Source organism: Anolis carolinensis, chromosome 1 (genome assembly GCF_035594765.1).
Source record: "Anolis carolinensis isolate JA03-04 chromosome 1, rAnoCar3.1.pri, whole genome shotgun sequence".
NCBI lineage: Eukaryota > Metazoa > Chordata > Lepidosauria > Squamata > Dactyloidae > Anolis > Anolis carolinensis.
The window spans coordinates 361,507,709-361,526,831 of record NC_085841.1 but is presented as its reverse complement, the minus strand read 5'-3'; the positions used below and the strand labels follow the sequence as shown (position 1 = coordinate 361,526,831).

Genomic DNA, 19,123 nt, shown 5'->3' with positions numbered 1-19,123 from the left:
TGGCCAAGATCACAGGGTTGCTGTGAGTTTTCCGGGCTGTATGGCCATGTTCCAGAAGTATTCTCTCCTGACGTTTCGCTCACATCTGTGGCAGGCATCCTCAGAGGTTCTGAGGTACAGTAGAGTCTCACTTATCCAACATTCGCTTATCCAACATTTTGGATTATCCCATGCAGCCAGGGGACAGGCAGAGTTAGGTCCCACTTAGGCCTCTTCCCCACTGCCTATAAAATACAGATTATCTGATTTGAACTGGATTATATGGTAGTGTAGACTCAAGGCCCTTCCACACAGCTATATAACCCATTTATAATCTTATATTATCTGCTTTGAACTGGATTATCTTGACTCCACACTGCCATATAATCCACTTCAGTGTGCAGTGGGACACAACTGGACTTAATGTCAGGAGAAAACCTTTACCCTTTATCTTAACTACCCCCAATTTCTCAATACTTTATTTCTCATACCACCAGACTTCACCACAGCAATGCGTGGCCGGGCACAGTTAGTGTATGTATGTATGTGTGTATATGTGTGTGTGTGTGTGTGTGTGTGTGTGTGTGTGTGTGTATATATATATATACACACACACACACACCCTGTTTCCCTGAAAATAAGACATCCCCAAAAAATAAGACCTAATAGAAGTTTTGCTGAATTGCTAAATATAAGACCTCCCCCGAAAGTAAGACCTAGCCAAGTTTTTGTTTGGAAACATGCCTGGCGCCCGCCAAACAAAACACCATAGCATGCAGGATTGGTAAATGTACATAATAATAATAATAATAATAATAATAATTATTATTATTATTATTATTATTATTATTTTATTTTTATACCCCGCCTCCATCTCTCCAGAGGAACTCAGGGCGGCTTACATACCAGTTGTATATGGAAATAATGGTAGTAACAAGAAATTCTTGACAGGAGTCACAGTTTGTCTGGTTTAGTTATGTTGGTTTGTGATGACAACTACTGTACAGTATAGAATAAATGTTCATTTTTTTTTGTTCAACAATGAATATGAATTGTTCCTCATGGAAAAATAAGACATCCCCTGAAAATAAGACCTAGCGCATCTTTGGGAGTAAAAAATAATATAAGACACTGTCTTATTTTTGGGGAAACACGGTATGCATATATATATATATATATATATATATATATATATATAACCACGGATGTTGCAAAACTACAAATCTCATGATTCCACAGGCTTCAGCTATGGCAATTAAAGTGGTGTCAAACTGTATTAATTCTGTAGTGCAGATGTCCCTTGGGGAACATCAGGACAAACGAGTTTTCCTCTCTTTCTCTCTAATTTGGGAGCATAGGCACAAAGTACTTCAATGACCATGAACAGCTCTGTTTACGAAGTCCTATTCTGCCCACAAAAACACAGGTACACACATTGAGAGTTTGCCTAGAAAAACAGCCATATCCACTGATAGGACATTTTCAGGACTGTTGAGAACCTTTGACATTGGGAACCTTTTGAGCAAACGATGGGACTCACAATACAGAGCCCAAGTAACAACTAAATGGGGTGGAAAATAAATCAGAAGAGCAACAGTGACATTAAGACAAGTCCAGAGAAAGAGAGAGAGTCCACGAACGTTGGGATTTAGCTGCGGATTAGCGTCAAAAACTCTTCCCGCGTCTTTGGGTCTTCCCGAAATACGCCAAGCATTGTGCTGGTCACGGTTTTACTGTTCATTTTCTGAACCCCGCGCATCACCATGCACATGTGCCTTTGGGAGAAAGAAAGCGAGAAGAAAAGTTTAGTCTGACTAAGGCAACTCCACCTTGACCAGGTTGCGCATCCCTTATCCAAAATGTTTGGGACCAGAAATATTTTGGATGTTTTGGATTTCGAATACCTGTATTTTACATATCCACAATGAGTTATCTTGGAGGTGCGATGATGTTGATAATAATAATAATAATAATAATAATAATAATAATAATAATAATAATAATAATAATTCTGCTCTATCTCCTCAAGGGGATTCAGTGTGGATTACAGAACACATATGCAGCCCCGAAAGACAGTTGCATCTGTCAAGTAGGGAAATTTAGGTACGCTTTATGCGAGAGGCTAATTTAACTAATTTACAATATCATAAAAACTGCCAGCAAAACACGAGGAAAGGAATGAGGAAGTACAGCCACTAGTGGACAGTGAAGCAACAGCTCCCACCGGGGCTGGAATTGTAGAGCTGGAAAAAAAATGTTAAATGCCTCTGTGTCTGTCTATATATGTTGTTTGTCTGTTGGCATTGAATATTTGCCATATATGTGTTCATTGTAATCTGCTCTGAGTCCCCTTCGGGGTGAGAAGGGCGGAATATAAATACTGTAAATAAATAAATAAATAAATATACAGCAAACATTCAATGCCATTATACAATTAACAAGGACAGACAATACATAAACAGAGATATAGGCTTTTTCCCATCTTTTCCATTTTTGGTATCTGGAAGCTGTGCTCAACTCTGCTGTCACTCCATCTTCCATGCTGAGGAGCTTTGTCATCCTTAGACATCCTCCTGATTGAATCGCCGGCATGCCCTTATGGGTGCCCTTCATTACCTCCCTGCTTAAAGCAGTACCTATTTATCTACTCACATTTCTGTTTTCGATCAGGGAGCTGGGGCTGACATGGGTGCTCACCCCAACCCGGGCTTGAACTGCCAACCTTTCGATCAGCATGATTTTCTGCAGCTTTAGCGGTTTAACCCGCTATACCGGGATCCAAGTCTAATTATAAAATTTGTTTATGTTTCATATACACTTTACACATGTAACCTTAAAGGTGTTTTATACAAAGAATTTGGAAGAACTTTGTGTTCATCGATGCATCAAAAAGCAAAGGCGTAATTATCTCAGGCCCCTTCTACACTGCTGTACAAAATCAACATTATCTGCTTTTAAATGGATTATATGGCAGTGTAGAAGCAGCCTCATATAATCCAGTTTAAAGCAGATAATGTGGATTATCTGATTTGATAATCTGGATTATATTTATTTACAGTATTTATATTCCGCCCTTCTCACCCCGAAGGGGACTCAGGGTGGATTACAATGAACACATATACGGCAAACATTCAATGCCAACAGACAAACAACATATATAGACAGAAACAGAGGCATTTAACTTTTTTTTTTCCAGCTTCATGATTCCGGCCACAGGGGGAGCTGTTGCTTCACTGTCCACTAGTGGCTGTACTTCCTCATTCCTTTCCTCATGTTTTGCTGGCAGTTTTTATGATGTTGTAAATTAGTTAAATTAGCCTCCCGCATAAAGTGTACCTAAATTTCCCTACTTGACAGATGCAACTGTCTTTCGGGGCTGCATAGGTCAACAGCAAGCCGAGCTATTTAATGGTCGGGGGCTTAACCCGACCCGGGCTTCGAACTCATGACCTCTCAGTCAGTAGTGATTTATTGCAGCTGGTTACTAGCCAGCTGCGCCACAGCCCGGCCATGGCCACCTAAGTCTATCATTTTGGATAAGGGATGCTAAACTAGTACTGGGACTCAAGGCAGCTTTCCAAAACTAAAAACATATGGAAAACCCATGATTAAAATACAATTAAATTGCCCATACACATTAAAACCAATTAAAGCAAAGTTTAATATAAAGATTTCTGCTGTGAGGTTGATAAGGTTTATTGACAGGATTCTTACATGGCGTTTCATATAAAGATTGATAAGTTTGATAAGATTTATTGACAGGATTCTTACGTGGCCAGATAGAGAAACCTGTTCAGAGAAGGGATGGCTAATTTTGTAAGAGCTCAGATTCGTGATATTGTTTCTACTGGTCCGGAAAACCCCAAGAGAGGATTGCCGTAAATCAAAGCTGACCTGAAGGCACATCATAATATTGACAACCCAAACAAGGCATTTACCCCAAAATTTGGAAACTTGTGTGAACTTACGTGGCTTCAATCACTACTCCGACCCCAGCCGGCTGCAAGGCTTCTGTGATGGCCACCGCAATCTGTTTCGTTAGGCGCTCCTGAACTGCAGCAAGAAATGAAATGGATGGAGAAGCCAGGGATTGCAATGCGGCATCTGGAAATCATGGGTGGGAACTCAACTAGATTTCTTTTATGGGCCTAAATTATTTATTTTTATTTATTATCATTTATATTCCGCCCTTCTCACCCCGAAGGGGACTCAGGGTGGATCACATTACACATATAGGAAAACATTCAATGCCTTTCAACATAGAACAAAGACAAAGACAAACAAACATAGGCTCCGAGCGGCCTCGAACTCATGACCTCCTGGTCAGAGTGATTCATTGCAGTTAATTGCGGCTGGTTTGCTCTCCCGTCTGCACCACAGCCCGGGCCCAATTCATTTCTGGGACTCATTGGATCTATTTTGGGAAGACTTGGGAGCACTGTTGTTATCTCTGATGACCACAAAGGGATGGAGATGGAGAAAGTGGCTTCTCATGGCTGATTTTGGGACACGTCAGTTACCCGATGCTTCTTGAAAATGTGTCATTTTTAAAAATTTGAACTTTTTGGAGGCAAGCCAAGTTAGTCATGTCTCTATCCACCCCATTTATTATTATAAGGTCCTACCTTATTCACGGACCTTACTCAGAGTTTGCACTAATCACCTCTGTATTGAGGTCTTGGTTTTAATAATCATTATGTTATGTTGTTTTATAACTATGCTATTGTATTGTGTTTTAAACTTATGGATTATATGTTAATTTATGTTGTGGTTGGTTCTTTTCTCATATTAGCTGCCCCAAGTCCCTTCGAGGAGATGTTGTTGTTGTTGTTGTTGTTGTTGTTGTTGTTATTATTATTATTATTATTATTATTATTATTATTATGACACAGCAAACAAGGTAGATATGCTGGATTTCGTATCACAAAATCACAAGTCGAACACTTCCCAAGTGTCTAGGACTGTGTGATGTATTTTCAGATGATGTACGCAGATCCCAGTAGGGTGGCCTTTTGCAGTTGGCAGATCATGATTTTGTCAATGTCTATGGTTTCCAAATGCCGGCTGAGATCTTTTGGCACGGCACCCAGTGTGCCCATCACCACCGGGACCACCTGCACTGGTTTCTGCCAGAGTCTTATTATTATTACTATTATTATTATTTTATTATGACACAGCAAACAAGATAGATATGCTGGATTTCGTATCACAAAATCACAAGTTGAACACTTCCCAAGTGTCTAGGACTGTGTGATGTATTTTCGGATGATGCGTGCAGATCCCAGCAGGGTGGCCTTTTGCAGTTGGCAGATTGTGATTTTCTCAATGCCTATTGTTTCCAAGTGCCGGCTGAGATCTTTTGGAACGGCACCCAGTGTGCCCATCACCACTGGGACCACCTGCACTGGTTTCTGCCAGAGTCTTTGAAGTTCAATCTTGAGGTCCTGAGAGCGGCTGAGTTTTTCCTGTTGTTTTTCGTCAATGCGACTGTCACCTGGGATGGCAACATCAATGATCCAAACCTTTTTCTTTTCCACAACTGTGATGTCTGGTGTGTTGTGTTCCAGAACTTTGTCAGTCTGGATTCGGAAGTCCCACAGTATCTTTGCATGCTCATTTTCCAATACTTTTGCAGGTTTGTGATCCCACCAGTTCTTTTCTGCTGGGAGGTGGTACTTGAGGCATAAGTTCCAATGAATCATTTGGGCCACATAGTTGTGCCTCTGTTTGTAGTCTGTCTGTGCGATTTTCTTACAGCAGCAGAGGATATGATCAATGGTTTCATCAGCTTCCTTGCACAGTCTGCATTTTGGGTCATCAGCTGATGTTTCGATCTTGGCCTTAATTGCCTTTGTTCTGATGTCTTGCTCCTGGGCTGCAAGGATCAGGCCTTCTGTCTCCTTCTTCAGGGTCCCATTCGTGAGCCAGAGCCAGGTCTTCTCCTTGTCAGCTTTTCCTTCAATTTTGTCAAGGAACTTTCCATGCAATGTTTTGTTGTGCCAGCTGTCAGCTCTAGTTTGTAGTTTGTAATAATAATAATAATAATAATAATAATAATAATAATAATAATAATAATAACAATAATAATGGGTTGCTGTGAGTTTTTCAGGCTGTATGGCAATATTTCAGCAGCATTCTCTCATGACGTTTCGCCTGCATCTGTGGCTAATGGCATCTTTGGATTGTTGTTTACATGATATTTTTAATATGTTGTAGGATGCTTTGGGTCCCGTGAGGGAGAAAAGCAGGACATAAATAAAGATTTGTTGTTGTTGTTGTTACAGTAGAGTCTCACTTATCCAAGCTAAATGGGCCGGCAGAACCTTGGATAAGCGAATATCTTGGATAATAAGGATGGATTAAGGGAAAGCCTATTAAACATCAAATTAGGTTATGATTTTATAAATTAAGCACCAAAACATCATGTTATACAACAAATTTGACAGAAAAAGTAGTTCAATACGCAGTAATGTTATGTTGTAATTACTGCATTTATGAATTTAGCACCAAAATATCACGATATATTGAAAACATTGACTACAAAAATGCATTGGATAATCCAGAACCTTGGATAAGCGAGGCTTGGATAAGTGAGACTCTACTGTATTTCTATCTTGCATTATCTCTCTAAAAAGAGACCCAAAGTGGCTTACATTCAAAGCAATGTAATATATGATTTAAAATATATAATTTTTAGGCCAAAATCCTGAAGGTTACCCAGAATCTGATCTCCAGGCAATGTCTGATTGAAGGTGAGATCCCAGCAAATGTGGAGCAAATGTGGAGCAAGCACCAAGTACATTACATACCTTGTAGTCTTCTGCTATATATTTCCACAATCCTAAAGAAGAGGAAGAGGGACAGAAGGATTGGGAAAAGAAGAAGGCATTGTGTTACTTGCAATTGCTGGGTGCAGATTTGAAGTTATTCAGGAAACAAATACAAACTAAAGGTAGAATCATGGCGAGATAGTGTTGGAAGAGACCACAAGGGTCATCCAGTCCAACCCCTTTCTGCCAGGCAGGAAGACACAATCAAAGTAATTTACTTCTATGAAAATAAAAGTCAGATACAAATGTATGAAAGTCAACCCCCAAAAAATGGCAAAAAGAAAGGCAATTGCATCTACACCAGGCATGGGCAAACTTGGGCCCTCCAGGTGTTTTGGACTTCAACTCCCATAATTCCTAATAGCCTACCGGCAAATAGTAGCAAATTTCTATATGGAATACTTTGAAAAACAGGCCCTAGAAACAGCACCAAAAAAGCCAACTGTTTGGTTCAGATACGTAGATGACACCTTCACGATTTGGAGCCATGGAGAGGAAGAACTCAGCAAGTTCCTGGACCATCTTAACAGCATCCACCCAAACATCCAATTCACCATGGAAAAAGAAAAGGAAGGAAAACTGCCATTTCTAGATGTTCTGGTCATCCGCAAACCCAATCAACAATTGGGCCACACAGTTTACAGAAAACCTACACACACAGATAGATACCTTCATAAAAACTCCAACCATCACCCAAGTCAAAAAAGGAGCACAATCAAAGCCCTGACAGACCGTGCACAAAGAATCTGCGAACCTCACCTACTCCAAGGGGAACTCAACCACCTCAACTGGGCTCTACAGGCCAATGGAGACTCCACCACAGACATCAGAAGAGCTGCAAGGCCAAGAACAAGCCATGAGAGTCAAGACAAAGATCCACCCAGAGGAAAGGTGTTCTTACCAGACATCAAGGGAACTACTGACCGCATAGGGAAGCTGATGAAGAAGCACAACCTACAAACTATCTACAGACCCACGAAGAAAATCCAACAAATGCTACGGTCAGCGAAGGACAAGAGGGATCCTCTCTCTTCTGCAGGAGTCTACCGGATACCATGCAGCTGTGGACAAGTCTACATAGGGACCACCAAACGCAGCATTGCCCAAACAAGAGTCAAAGAACATGAAAGGCACTGCAGACTAATTCAACCAGAGAAATCAGCCATAGCAGAGAATTTGATGAACCAGCCTGGACACAGAATACTATTTGAGAACACAAAAATGCTGGACCATTCCAACAACTATCATGTCAGACTGCACAGAGAAGCCATTGAAATCCACAAGCATGTGGACAACTTCAACAGAAAGGAAGAAACCATGAAAATGAACAAAATCTGGCTACCAGTATTAAAAAACTCAAAAATCAGAACAGTAAATAAAAAGCAATACTCTGAAAACAGAGGATTTCCAGACATGAATCAACCAAGGGCAGTTAACGACTCTAAACAAAGGATGCCCCAGAGGCAGGAAGAAGACAGCAGATAAGCTTTTCAATGCTAATTAAAGTGATTAACTACACAACATTCACACTGACCTCTCTCACCCTAGACTTTCCACAGATATATATTAACCTCTTTGCTTAGTTTGCTTAGTTTTCTCCATACCTCACAACCTCTGAGGATGCCTGCCATAGATGTGGGCGAAACGTCAGGAGAGAATGCTTCTGGAACATGGCCACACAGCCCGAAAGACATACAACAACCCAGCCTACCGGCTGTTAGGAATTATGGGAGTTGAAGTCCAAAACACCTGGAGGGCCCCAGTTTGCCCATGCCTAATTTACACAGTAGAATTAATACAGTTTGACACCACTTTTCAAAGCTATGGAATCTTGGGGTTGTTCAAGTTCTTTATTGCCTCTCCAAACTGAAACATCCACTATTACATGGTATTGGTATCAAACTGCATTCATTCTCTTCTTGAGAGTCTCACCTCAACACCGTTCACAACTTCTTCTTTTTTGTTGTTCATTTAGACTCATTCACTTTATTATGTAACTATAACAATTAATCTGCTAAAAATACCAGTTAATCAAGCTTTTCAAGAAATGTATATTTATAACAAATGTACTGTAAATAGAATAAAATGTGCATAGTATTTCCTGTACAAATGTTTTACATTTTTATTTTTATTTTTGCAAATCCTGGAAGAGATTAAGGTAAATGCTTATTAATATCTGATGGTTACTACTGGTTTAAGTAGCATGACAATTTATGCTCACTAACGTAACAGCAGAATGCTTATAGACAACTGTCAAAGGTATTGCGTCATTCAAGGTGAATCAGACCCTCCCCAAAATGGGAGAGAAAGGGAGAAATTATTTAATAAAAGGGACCATAGCAGAAGAATATATTTTGATTGTGAAATGGAAGGATTGGTACTGAAATTTGGACTCATTGCCACAGCCAGTTTACATATTCCTGCAGTAAAATGTGCATGACTAAAGTTAAAAAAAAATTTAGTCCAATACCTGTTGAGTTAATAAAATGACTATTATTAAAATGAACCCTAAATATATTAAAGAGCTACTAGGATAAGACTAATTTGTGTAATTATGAAACTGGAAATCTATCATCTCGGCATCAGTTTCTTTGAACTTCGGGCAACAAGATAAAGTATTAGTCCCAAATAGAGTTCATCCTTGCATTTTCCTTCATTAATTTAGGAAAGTAGTATGTCATCAGGATGGAGCCAAATATCAGAACCAGAAAGCTAACCAGTGTTCACAACTTCTTCATGTAATAATACCTGGTGTGGATTGAGTTCCCCAGTGACATGCAACCCACCATCTCCACTGGCAAAGATGCTGTGGAACTTTATTTTAGGGTGGCCTATTCTTCCAGCTGGAAACTGCTCACATAATAGAGAGGTTTTGGTTCAAAGTTGCAAAATTCGAACTGCACATATAGATGTGTGCATGGAATGCATCGGAATACTTGATTGTCAATTCAGATGCATATTGTGATATCCAATATGGAGGTCACAGTATCTATTTTTTGCTGGGAAAAGGTTTGCCACTCGTTGGAGAAACCTGCAGCAAATGGCTTGCTCCAGTTAACCTTTAAATGGGAAACATGCTTTTCTTGAGCTCAGAACTGCAAAGGGTCTATGGTTAAGTTGCTTGGAACCGTGAGCTAAAATTAGAGATCACATAAAAAAGCATGTTGCTGTAAAATACAAGTGGAAAGAGTATTGCTAAACAGACGATCATTTGTCAAAAGGATTTGGGGAAACTCTTGAGACTTCACTGTTAAGATTAAAATGCTTGGTCTGTTAGAATGTCTTTCCTTGATGTGATTCCACACACAGACATGGGTTTAATAAAGGTGAACATTGATTTCAAAGACTCATATTTCTAAGTCAATTCTGCCCATGTTCAATTGTAATGCTTAGTAACAGTGCGTGTAAAAGGCATCTAGGAGTCTTAGGCTGGATCTACACTGCCAAATAAAACACTTTCAGAATGCACATTATCCATTTTGAACAGGATTATGTGTGTCTAAAGGTAAAGGTTTTCCCCTGACATGAAGTCCAGTTGTGTCCGACTCTGTGGGTTGGTGCTCATCTCCATTTCTAAGCCGAAGAGCAGGCGTTGTCCGTAGACACCTCCAAGGTCATGTGGCCATAGGCATGACTCCATGGAGTCCAGAACAACCATGTATGTGCATATACACTTCTGCAAAAATCCCAAGAAATGCAATACGCTGATAATGCACAAATATCTATAAGAATACAGAACAACAATGGGATTTTTGCAGGAGTGTATATGCACATACATGGTTGTTCTGTATTATTATTATTATTATTGACACAACGACGTTGTATGACACAGCAAACAAGATAGATATGCTGGATTTCGTTTCACAAAATCACAAGTCGAACACTTCCCAAGTGTCTAGTACTGTGTGATGTATTTTCAGATGATGTACGCAGATCCCAGTAAGGTGGCCTTTTGCAGTTGGCAGATCGTAATTTTGTCAATGTCTATTGTTTCCAAATGCCGGCTGAGATCTTTTGGCACGGCTCCCAGTGTGCCCATCACCACTGGGACCACCTGCACTGGTTTCTGCCAGAGTCTTTGAAGTTCAATCTTGAGGTCCTGATAGCGGCTGAGTTTTTCCTGTTGTTTTTCTTCAATGCGACTGTCACCTGAGATGGCAACATCAATGATCCAAACCTTGTTCTTTTCCACAACTGTGATGTCTGGTGTGTTGTGTTCCAGAACTTAGTCAGTCTGGATTCGGAAGTCCCACAGTATCTTTGCGTGTTCATTTTCCAATACTTTTGCAGGTTTGTGATCCCACCAGTTCTTAACTGCAGGGAGGTGATACTTGAGGCATAGGTTCCAATGAATCATTTGGGCCACATAGTTGTGCCTCTGTTTATTTATTATTATTATTATTATTATTATTATTATTATTATTATTATTATTATTATTATTATTATTATGTGCATTATCAGATGACTCCATGGAGTGCCATTACCTTCCCACTGGAGCGGTACCTATTGATCTACTCACATTTGCATGTTTTTGAACTGCTAGGTTGGCAGAAGTTGGGGCTAACAGCGGGTGCCCATTCCGCTCCCCGGATTCGAACCACCAACTTTTCAGTCAGCAAGTTCAGCAGCTCAGCTGTTTAATCCGCTGCACCACCAGAGGCCTCTACACTGTGCCATGGAATTCTCTGCCCCGGACTGTGGTGGAGGCTCCTTCTTTGGAGGCTTTTAAGCAGAGGCTGGATGGCTATCTGTCGGGGGTGCTTTGAATGTGATTTCCTGCTTCTTGGCAGAATAGGGTTGGACTGGATGGCCCATGAGGTCTCTTCCAACTCTACTATTCTATGATTCTATGATTCTATATGATCCAATTCAAAGCAAATAATCTGGATTTGGAAACTGAATCCAGTATAGAAGGGGCCTCAGTAGACCACAAGCTGAACATGAGCCAACAGTGTGATGTGGCAGCAAAAAAGGCCAATGTGATTCTAAGCTGTATGTATAGGTCTGGCATCTAGATGGAGGGAAGTCTTAGTCCCATTATCCTCTGGTTTGGCCTGACCTCACATGGAATAACCGTGCATCCAAGTTCTGGGCAAAGCAATTCAAGAAGAAGATGGAACATGTCTGGAGAAAGGCAACCAAAATGGTCAGAGATCTGGAAACTATGAATCTCTATGACAAGTGGCTTAGGGAGCTGGGCATTTTTAACTTGGAGAAAAGTACAAAATAATTACATTTATTGCTAGTGTGGATAGCTTTTGCACCTGCCTCCATGCCATGCCAACTCACGAAAGACCACAAAATAGGATCGGAGAGATTCTGCAAAGCAGGGGTCCCCAAACTTGTTAAGCAGAGGGCTGGTCCACAATCCTTCACACTGTTGAGGGGCCGAATTATCATTTGAAAAAAAAAATACAAACAAATTCCTATGCATACTGCACATGTCTTATTTGTAGTGCAACAACAACGAAAGAATACAATATTTAAAAATGAAAACAATTTTAACCAACATAAACCTATTAGGATTTCAATGGAAAGTGTGGGTCTGCTACTGGCCAATGAGATAGTCAAGTTAATTAGGATTATTGTTGTTGTTGTTGTTGTGTGCCTTCAAGTCATGTCAGACTTTGGCCGAGCCTAAGTCTAAAATTAATTATTTATTTACTGCATTTATTTACTACATTTATATCCCACCCTTCTCACCCCGAAGGGGACTCAGAGCAGCTGTATGTACATATAATATATTATATTATTAGCATAACACAATATTAGCATTATATATTACTACTAGCTGTGCCCGGCCACGCGCTGCTGTGGCGAAGTATGGTGGTATGGGAAATAAAGTATTGAGGAATTGGTGGTAGTTAAGGTAAAGAGTCCCCTGGGCTGAGTGGCTTGCTAGGAGACCAAGTGAGCAGAGCTTAGCCTTCTAACTGGCAGCAATTGGATAAAAACAATTATTCCTCTCCCTCTAATTAGGACTTCATTTTTCTTTTCTTTTTGTTGTATCAACCTAGAGGCATGGATGAGGGGTTGTGCTGTCAATTTTCAAGGTTGTGGGGTGTTCACTTTTGTTGTTTTGTCCGCTGCCGTGATGCCATCACCCTTTTATATATATAGATATTGAACTATACCTGTTATGGTTGAGCCTTCGGGCTCCGGTAATAGAAGAAGGGGTCATAAGACTCCTCGAGAGTCAGACTCTTTCGAGGAGCGTGAAAGAAAACAGCTCCGGGATTTGTTTACAGACCCGACAGATGAGGACTCATTTGAGGGTTTTTCTCAGGGCTTGGAGGAAAAGATGGCCAGCTCGGAGGAGGATGACATGGAATGGACTCACGTGAGGGAGGATTTGGGTGTTGGGGAAACAGGCAATGAAAGCATGGGAGGTGAGTGGCGGGTTGCAGGATCAGACCCATGGACTGGCTGGAGGGATGGAGCGGGATCCACAGCTGGGGATGCTGTGGGGCGTAGTCAAAGGTGCTTAAGCTCTGATGAGGATGATGATGTTGGGGCGTCTGGAATTGGGATGGCAGCTGACAGCGATGATGAGCTTGAACTGGGATAAAATGGGGTTTGGGATCAATGTCTAATTGCGTTGGGCAAGGTAATCTGGACGGACGCTTGGGCTCTTGTTGGGGAACTTCCTGAAGACGGGTGTGGTTCATTGCTGGATACGTAAGTTTACCAAGGACACTGGGCATTGACGGTGGGAGGAACTGTGCGGGGTTTTTCTCTGTGCAACTTGTGTTTAATCTCAATAGCTTGGACCTCCGTCGTCTTTTTGACGGGCAATACCTACTTACTGGATTGACGCTGAACTGACTGACTTCGATTCCGGATTATCCCTTCTGCTGGCTATCGGTGAGACTCTTGGATTTCTGGACGACTACGCTTGGCTATAGACCTCTGGACCGGATTGGGACCCCGCTGACTGCCGTTACCCTGACCGCTGTGCTTGGACCTAGATTTCGTTGACCGCTGAACCTCAAACTGAATCCTGACTACGACCACGCTTTCGTCCGCTGCAGGAAGGGATAAACAAGCCTGGTTTATTCTCCTGCTGTTTCTGAGTAGCAGAGAGGAATCTGCCACCAGTCTGTTGTTTACATTCTGACTCCTGTTGATCCTCTTTTGTTTGCATTGTTTGCCAGGCTGAAGTAAGCACTTTGATTTAATCCGGATTATACTTCTGTTTAACCCGGTTTATTCCTTTGAACCGTTTAAGCTCAAACTGAGCTGTTTTTTGTTACTTATCACACTGAAGTCAAGTGTTTGCCCTGTTCTTTGTTTCCTACGGGCGTTTTTTAGTTCTGTAACCTCAATAAACTGAGTTTTGTTTTACTTGCTGGCGTTCTGTCTGTGACAATACCACTATGCTATTATATAATATGTAATATATAACATATAATTAATATTATTATATGGTATTACTATTAGTATTATATTGTATAACATAAGATTATCAATATTATATGTATCTACAATATATTATATTATTAAAACTGATATAAAATATTATATTATAAAACTGAGGGTGGGGGCCAGGTAAATGACCTTGGAGGGCCGCATCCGGCTCCCGGGCCTTAGTTTGGGGACCCCTGCTGCAAAGTGTTAAATGGCAGAATAAGAAAGGATCAGCCACTGGCAGGGTCAAAAAGTCACTGGAGCAATCCTGCCTGGCCAATTTGCCAACCTAAAGAATGAGACACATTTATAGTTTTCAGTCTTAACAAAGCTCACCTTTCATAAGAAGTGTTCTGTGTATTGTGATTTTGTTTTTGTTACTGCCATCAATTGAATGCTGCCTGTAACCTCAGTGTTTGATTGCTTCTTTTTAAAATTCTTTACTTTATATGGGTTTAACTTTGTTTTGTTTTAACCTTTACTGTAAGCTTCAATCTCATATTGGGAGAAATGTGGAATACATATTTAAATTACATTATTAGATTACTAGTTTTTTTATTATCCTGCATTACATTTGACATGGTCTGATCTAAGGTCTACGTACAAGACTCTTGGAAGAATGGAATTGAGTAGCTATATATTTTAAGCTTGTATAATGTGTTTTTTTATTAATTACTGTTAATCAGTTTAGATGTATTGTTGATTTTTATTTATTGTATTTGGGCATTGAGTTTTGCCAGTTGTTGTAAGCCGCCTTGAGTCCCCTCGGGTGAGAAAGGTGGGATAAAAATGTTGTAAATAAATAAAATAAATGATCACTCACCGATGTCACGATTTGGCAGTGGAAAGGAGTGCCTTGTTTACATTTTTCTCTATGCCGATCCCATTGCTTGGTGGAAAGGTGAATTCTCTTATTCCCCCCATACACATACATACATATGTTTTCTCTCCTTAAAAACCCATTCCAGCAAATACTATTGTGTGTGGTGCCGGCGAGAGTCAGGTGAGGTATTTGCAAAATTGCGCACTGATCCAATTAAGGATTTGAAGTTTAACCACAGGGAAAAAAAATCCAGAGACAGAAAGTGTTTGTTTGCTTTCCCAGGGTCATGCCCTCGGTGTACAACAAACCCAAACACATCAGAGAAATCCTATTAGGAGAGATTATGGTCTTCAGATACCAACAGCCTGAGTAACCTGAAATCCGAAGTGGAAGTACGCGATGGAAATTTCTGAGGCTCTGCAGGACAAGGTTTGGTTTGCCAAAGATTGCCAAAAAGGAACCCAGTTTTAGCCAAAACTCAGGGCCCTTCAACACAGCCACATAACCTAGATCAGGGGTCCTCAAACATTTAAAGCCGAGGGCCGGTCTACAATCCTTCAGACTGTTGAGGGGCCGAATTATCATTTGGAAAAAAAATTACAAACAAATTCCTATGCACACTGCATATGTCTTATTTGTAGTGCAATACAACAATAACAATTAAAGAACAATACAATATTTAAAAATGATTTTTTTTAACCAAAATAAACGTATCAGGATTTCAATTGAAAGTGTGGGCCTGCTATTGGCCAATGAGATAGTCAAGTTAATTAGGATTGTTGTTGTTGTGTCCCTTCAAGTCATTTTAGACTTTGGGCGAGCCTAAGTATAAAAGTAATTATTTATTTACTACCTTTATATCCCACCCTTCTCACCCTGAAGGGGACTCAGAGCAGCTGTATGTACATACAATGTATTATATTATTAGCATAGCACAATATTAGCATTATATATTACTATATTGAACTATACCACTATACTGTAATATTATATGTAATATATAATATATAATTAAAATTGTTATATGGTATTATTAGTATTATATTGTATAACATTATAATATTTTTATCAATATTATATGTAATATTATATTATATTATTATAATATAATATAATATTACATATAATAATAATATATTATTATTATTATATTGTATGTAATATTCCCCCAACTCCCTAAGATCTAACTGCCATTCTGGACCAGAATGAAGAAGATGGGGCCAGGAAGACTTTCCACCATGTCTCCTGTATCAATTTAATGATATAATAATATATAATAATATTATACTATACTTATATTATAATTCATTGTATATACATGTAATATTAATAATAATATTATGATGTAATACAATGTAGTAATAATTATAATTCACTATTATAATTGTATATTTATATTACACTAGCTTTGCCGAGCCACGCGTTGCTGTGGCTTATGGGAATCCTTTGTTGGCCAGGTGGAATAGCAGTGAATAGCCTTGCAGTCTCAAAGCCTGGCCGTTTTCTGGAGTAGCTGGAGCTTTTTGTTGTATGAACATAGAGGCATGGATGAGGGGTTGTGCTGCCAAGTTTAGTGTTTCTGGGATGTTTAGTTTTGTTGTTTTGTCCTAGGCTGAAATTTCATTACCCTTTTATATATATAGATGCAATATTACTACCCTGTTTCCCCTAAAATAAGACATCTCCAGAAAATAAGACCTAGCAGAGATTTTGCTGAATTGCTAAATATAAGGCCTCCCCCGAAAATAAGACCTAGCAAAGTTTTTGTTTGGAAGCATGCCCGCCAAACAGAACACCAGAACATCCAGGATCGGTAAATGTACGTACCATAGAGTATTGTACATGGAAATATTGGTAGTAACAAATTTTTGACAGGATGCACAGTTTGTCTGGTTATGCTGGTTTGTGATGACAATTACTGTACAGTATATAATAAATGTTCATTTTTTTGTTCAACAATAAATGTGAATTTTTCTTCATGGAAAAATAAGACATCCCCTGAAAATAGGACCTAGAGCATCTTTGGGAGCAAAAATTAATATAAGACACTGTCTTATTTTCGGGGAAACACGGTAATAATATTGCAATATTAGTCGTATAATATAATATATTGTATGTATATATATACTTGTAAACTGCCCTGAGTCCCCTTCGGGGTGAGAAGGGCGGGATATAAATGTCGCAAATAAATAAATAAATAAATAAATATATATACAATATATTATATTATTAAAACTGATATTAAAATATTATATTATAAAAATGAGGGCGGGGGCCAGATAAATGACCTTGGAGGGCCATATCCGGCCCCCGGGCCTTAGTTTGGGGACCCCTGACCTAGAATATCAAGGCAGATAATCCACAATATCTGCTTTGAACTGGGTTATCTGAATCCACTTGACATATGATTCAGTTTAATGTGGGTTTTATACAGCTGTAGGAAGGGGCCTCAGCTTCTGATTTTGGTAGGAAAAAGGTGACTGGAACCTCTAAATGCCATAAGTACGCATCCAACAAATGTTGGAAATGTGAACAACAGATAGGCACTTTTTTCATACCTTGTCCGAAAGCACAACAGTATTGGAAAGAAATTAATGAAGCCATACAAACAATATAAAAAATAAAAAATCCAAAGAGAGCCTGAATTTTTCCTATTCGGCATGCTAGATATAGGAAACGATAAAAATAAAGAGATTTTGTTCAACTATCAGGTCACGGCGGCTAGGATTGTCTATGCCAGGATTTGGAGACAGAGAGAGATACCGAAAAAGGAGGACTGGTTAAACAAAGTTCTAGAGATTATGAACATGGACAGACTGACCTATTGGTTATCACCAAATCAGGGTCTGCCAAAGAAGGAAACTAATTGGGACCTAGTAAACGACTATTTAAAACACATGCAATTAGATTTCATTTGTTGGAAGTTACTCAATCCAAAGGATAGAAGGACTCGAAGGAGAAGCAGTGTTATTACAGTGAGACATTAAGACAAAAAGAACTCAAGAACCAGCAAAAGAGAGATGGAAGTCAACTATATATAGAGTCTCACTTATCCAACACTCGCTTATCCAACATTCTGGATTATCCAAGGCATTTTTGTAGTCAGTGTTTTCAATATATCGTGATATTTTGGTGCTAAATTCGTAAATACAGTAATTTCTACATAGCATTACTGCGTATTGAAGTACTTTTTCTGTCAAATTTGTTGTATAACATGATGTTTTGGTGCTTAATTTGTAAAATCATAACCTAATTTGATGTTTAATAGGCTTTTCCTTAATCTCTCCTTATTATCCAACATATTCGCTTATCCAACGTTCTGCCGGCCCGTTTATGTTGGATAAGTGAGACTCTACTGTGTGTGTATATATATATATATTCTTTTTTTTTCTTTTTCCCTTTTTTTCTCTTTTTCCTTATCCTCTTTTCCCCCCCCTACTTTTCTATATAAATCAGTGTTCCCCCACTTTCAATGTACCAAAATTTTACCTTATATTTTTTATATTTCTTTATTTTTGTTTTATAAAACTTCAATAAAAATATTTATAAAACAAAAACAAAACAAGTGGCTTAAGATTTCTGTCCCGTGTGTGTTTTATTTGTCTATCTGTGTTTTCATTTAGATTTGTTGTTTAGAGACATAGCTAGAAAGGAGCTGCATAGTTTTATATAACAATCTGTGAGTGTAGCATTTTCCCAAATGAGGCAGAGAGTGTTTGAGGATTGGGACATCTGTAGGGACAGATTGATTCAGGACGATCGTCGTATCACTCAGAGAGAAATTTCAAGCATAATCGGCATTTCACAAGAACGTGTGGGTCACATTATTGCTTTGCTTGGCTATCGGAAGATCTGTGCACAATGGGGACTGCGAGACGCTGGTTGCGGAAACAGAGTGTAGACTTCTTTCGTGACAACTTCAGAAAACTTGTTCATCGTTGGCAGAAATGTATCCAATTGTCTGGTGATTATGTGGAAATGTGAATAGTGGTCATTAAAGAGCACATTCTAAGGATTATTTCTGCGTTTGATTTATTAAAATATTTCCATCCAAACCCAAGTAACGAAGGTGGAGGCATTACC

At 39.3% G+C, this 19,123-nt stretch overlaps 1 protein-coding gene across 2 annotated transcripts in view; it reads right to left on the bottom strand.

Moving 5' to 3' along the window:
• Positions 1 to 981: 981 nt before the first annotated feature.
• Positions 982 to 19,123, bottom strand: part of gch1 (GTP cyclohydrolase 1) — a 55,716-nt gene continuing 37,574 nt past the window's right edge. Inside the window, exons 4-6 of one of the 2 annotated variants that reach the window (XM_062968666.1) lie at positions 6,789 to 6,820; positions 3,948 to 4,083; positions 982 to 1,754 (exon numbers count right to left, since the gene is read on the bottom strand). In XM_062968666.1, the coding sequence (XP_062824736.1) occupies positions 1,628 to 1,754; positions 3,948 to 4,083; positions 6,789 to 6,820 (295 nt within the window). In that variant the 3' untranslated portion in view covers positions 982 to 1,627. The remainder of the gene's footprint in view (positions 1,755 to 3,947; positions 4,084 to 6,788; positions 6,821 to 19,123) is intronic. The other variant, XM_062968667.1, reaches the window with a different exon arrangement.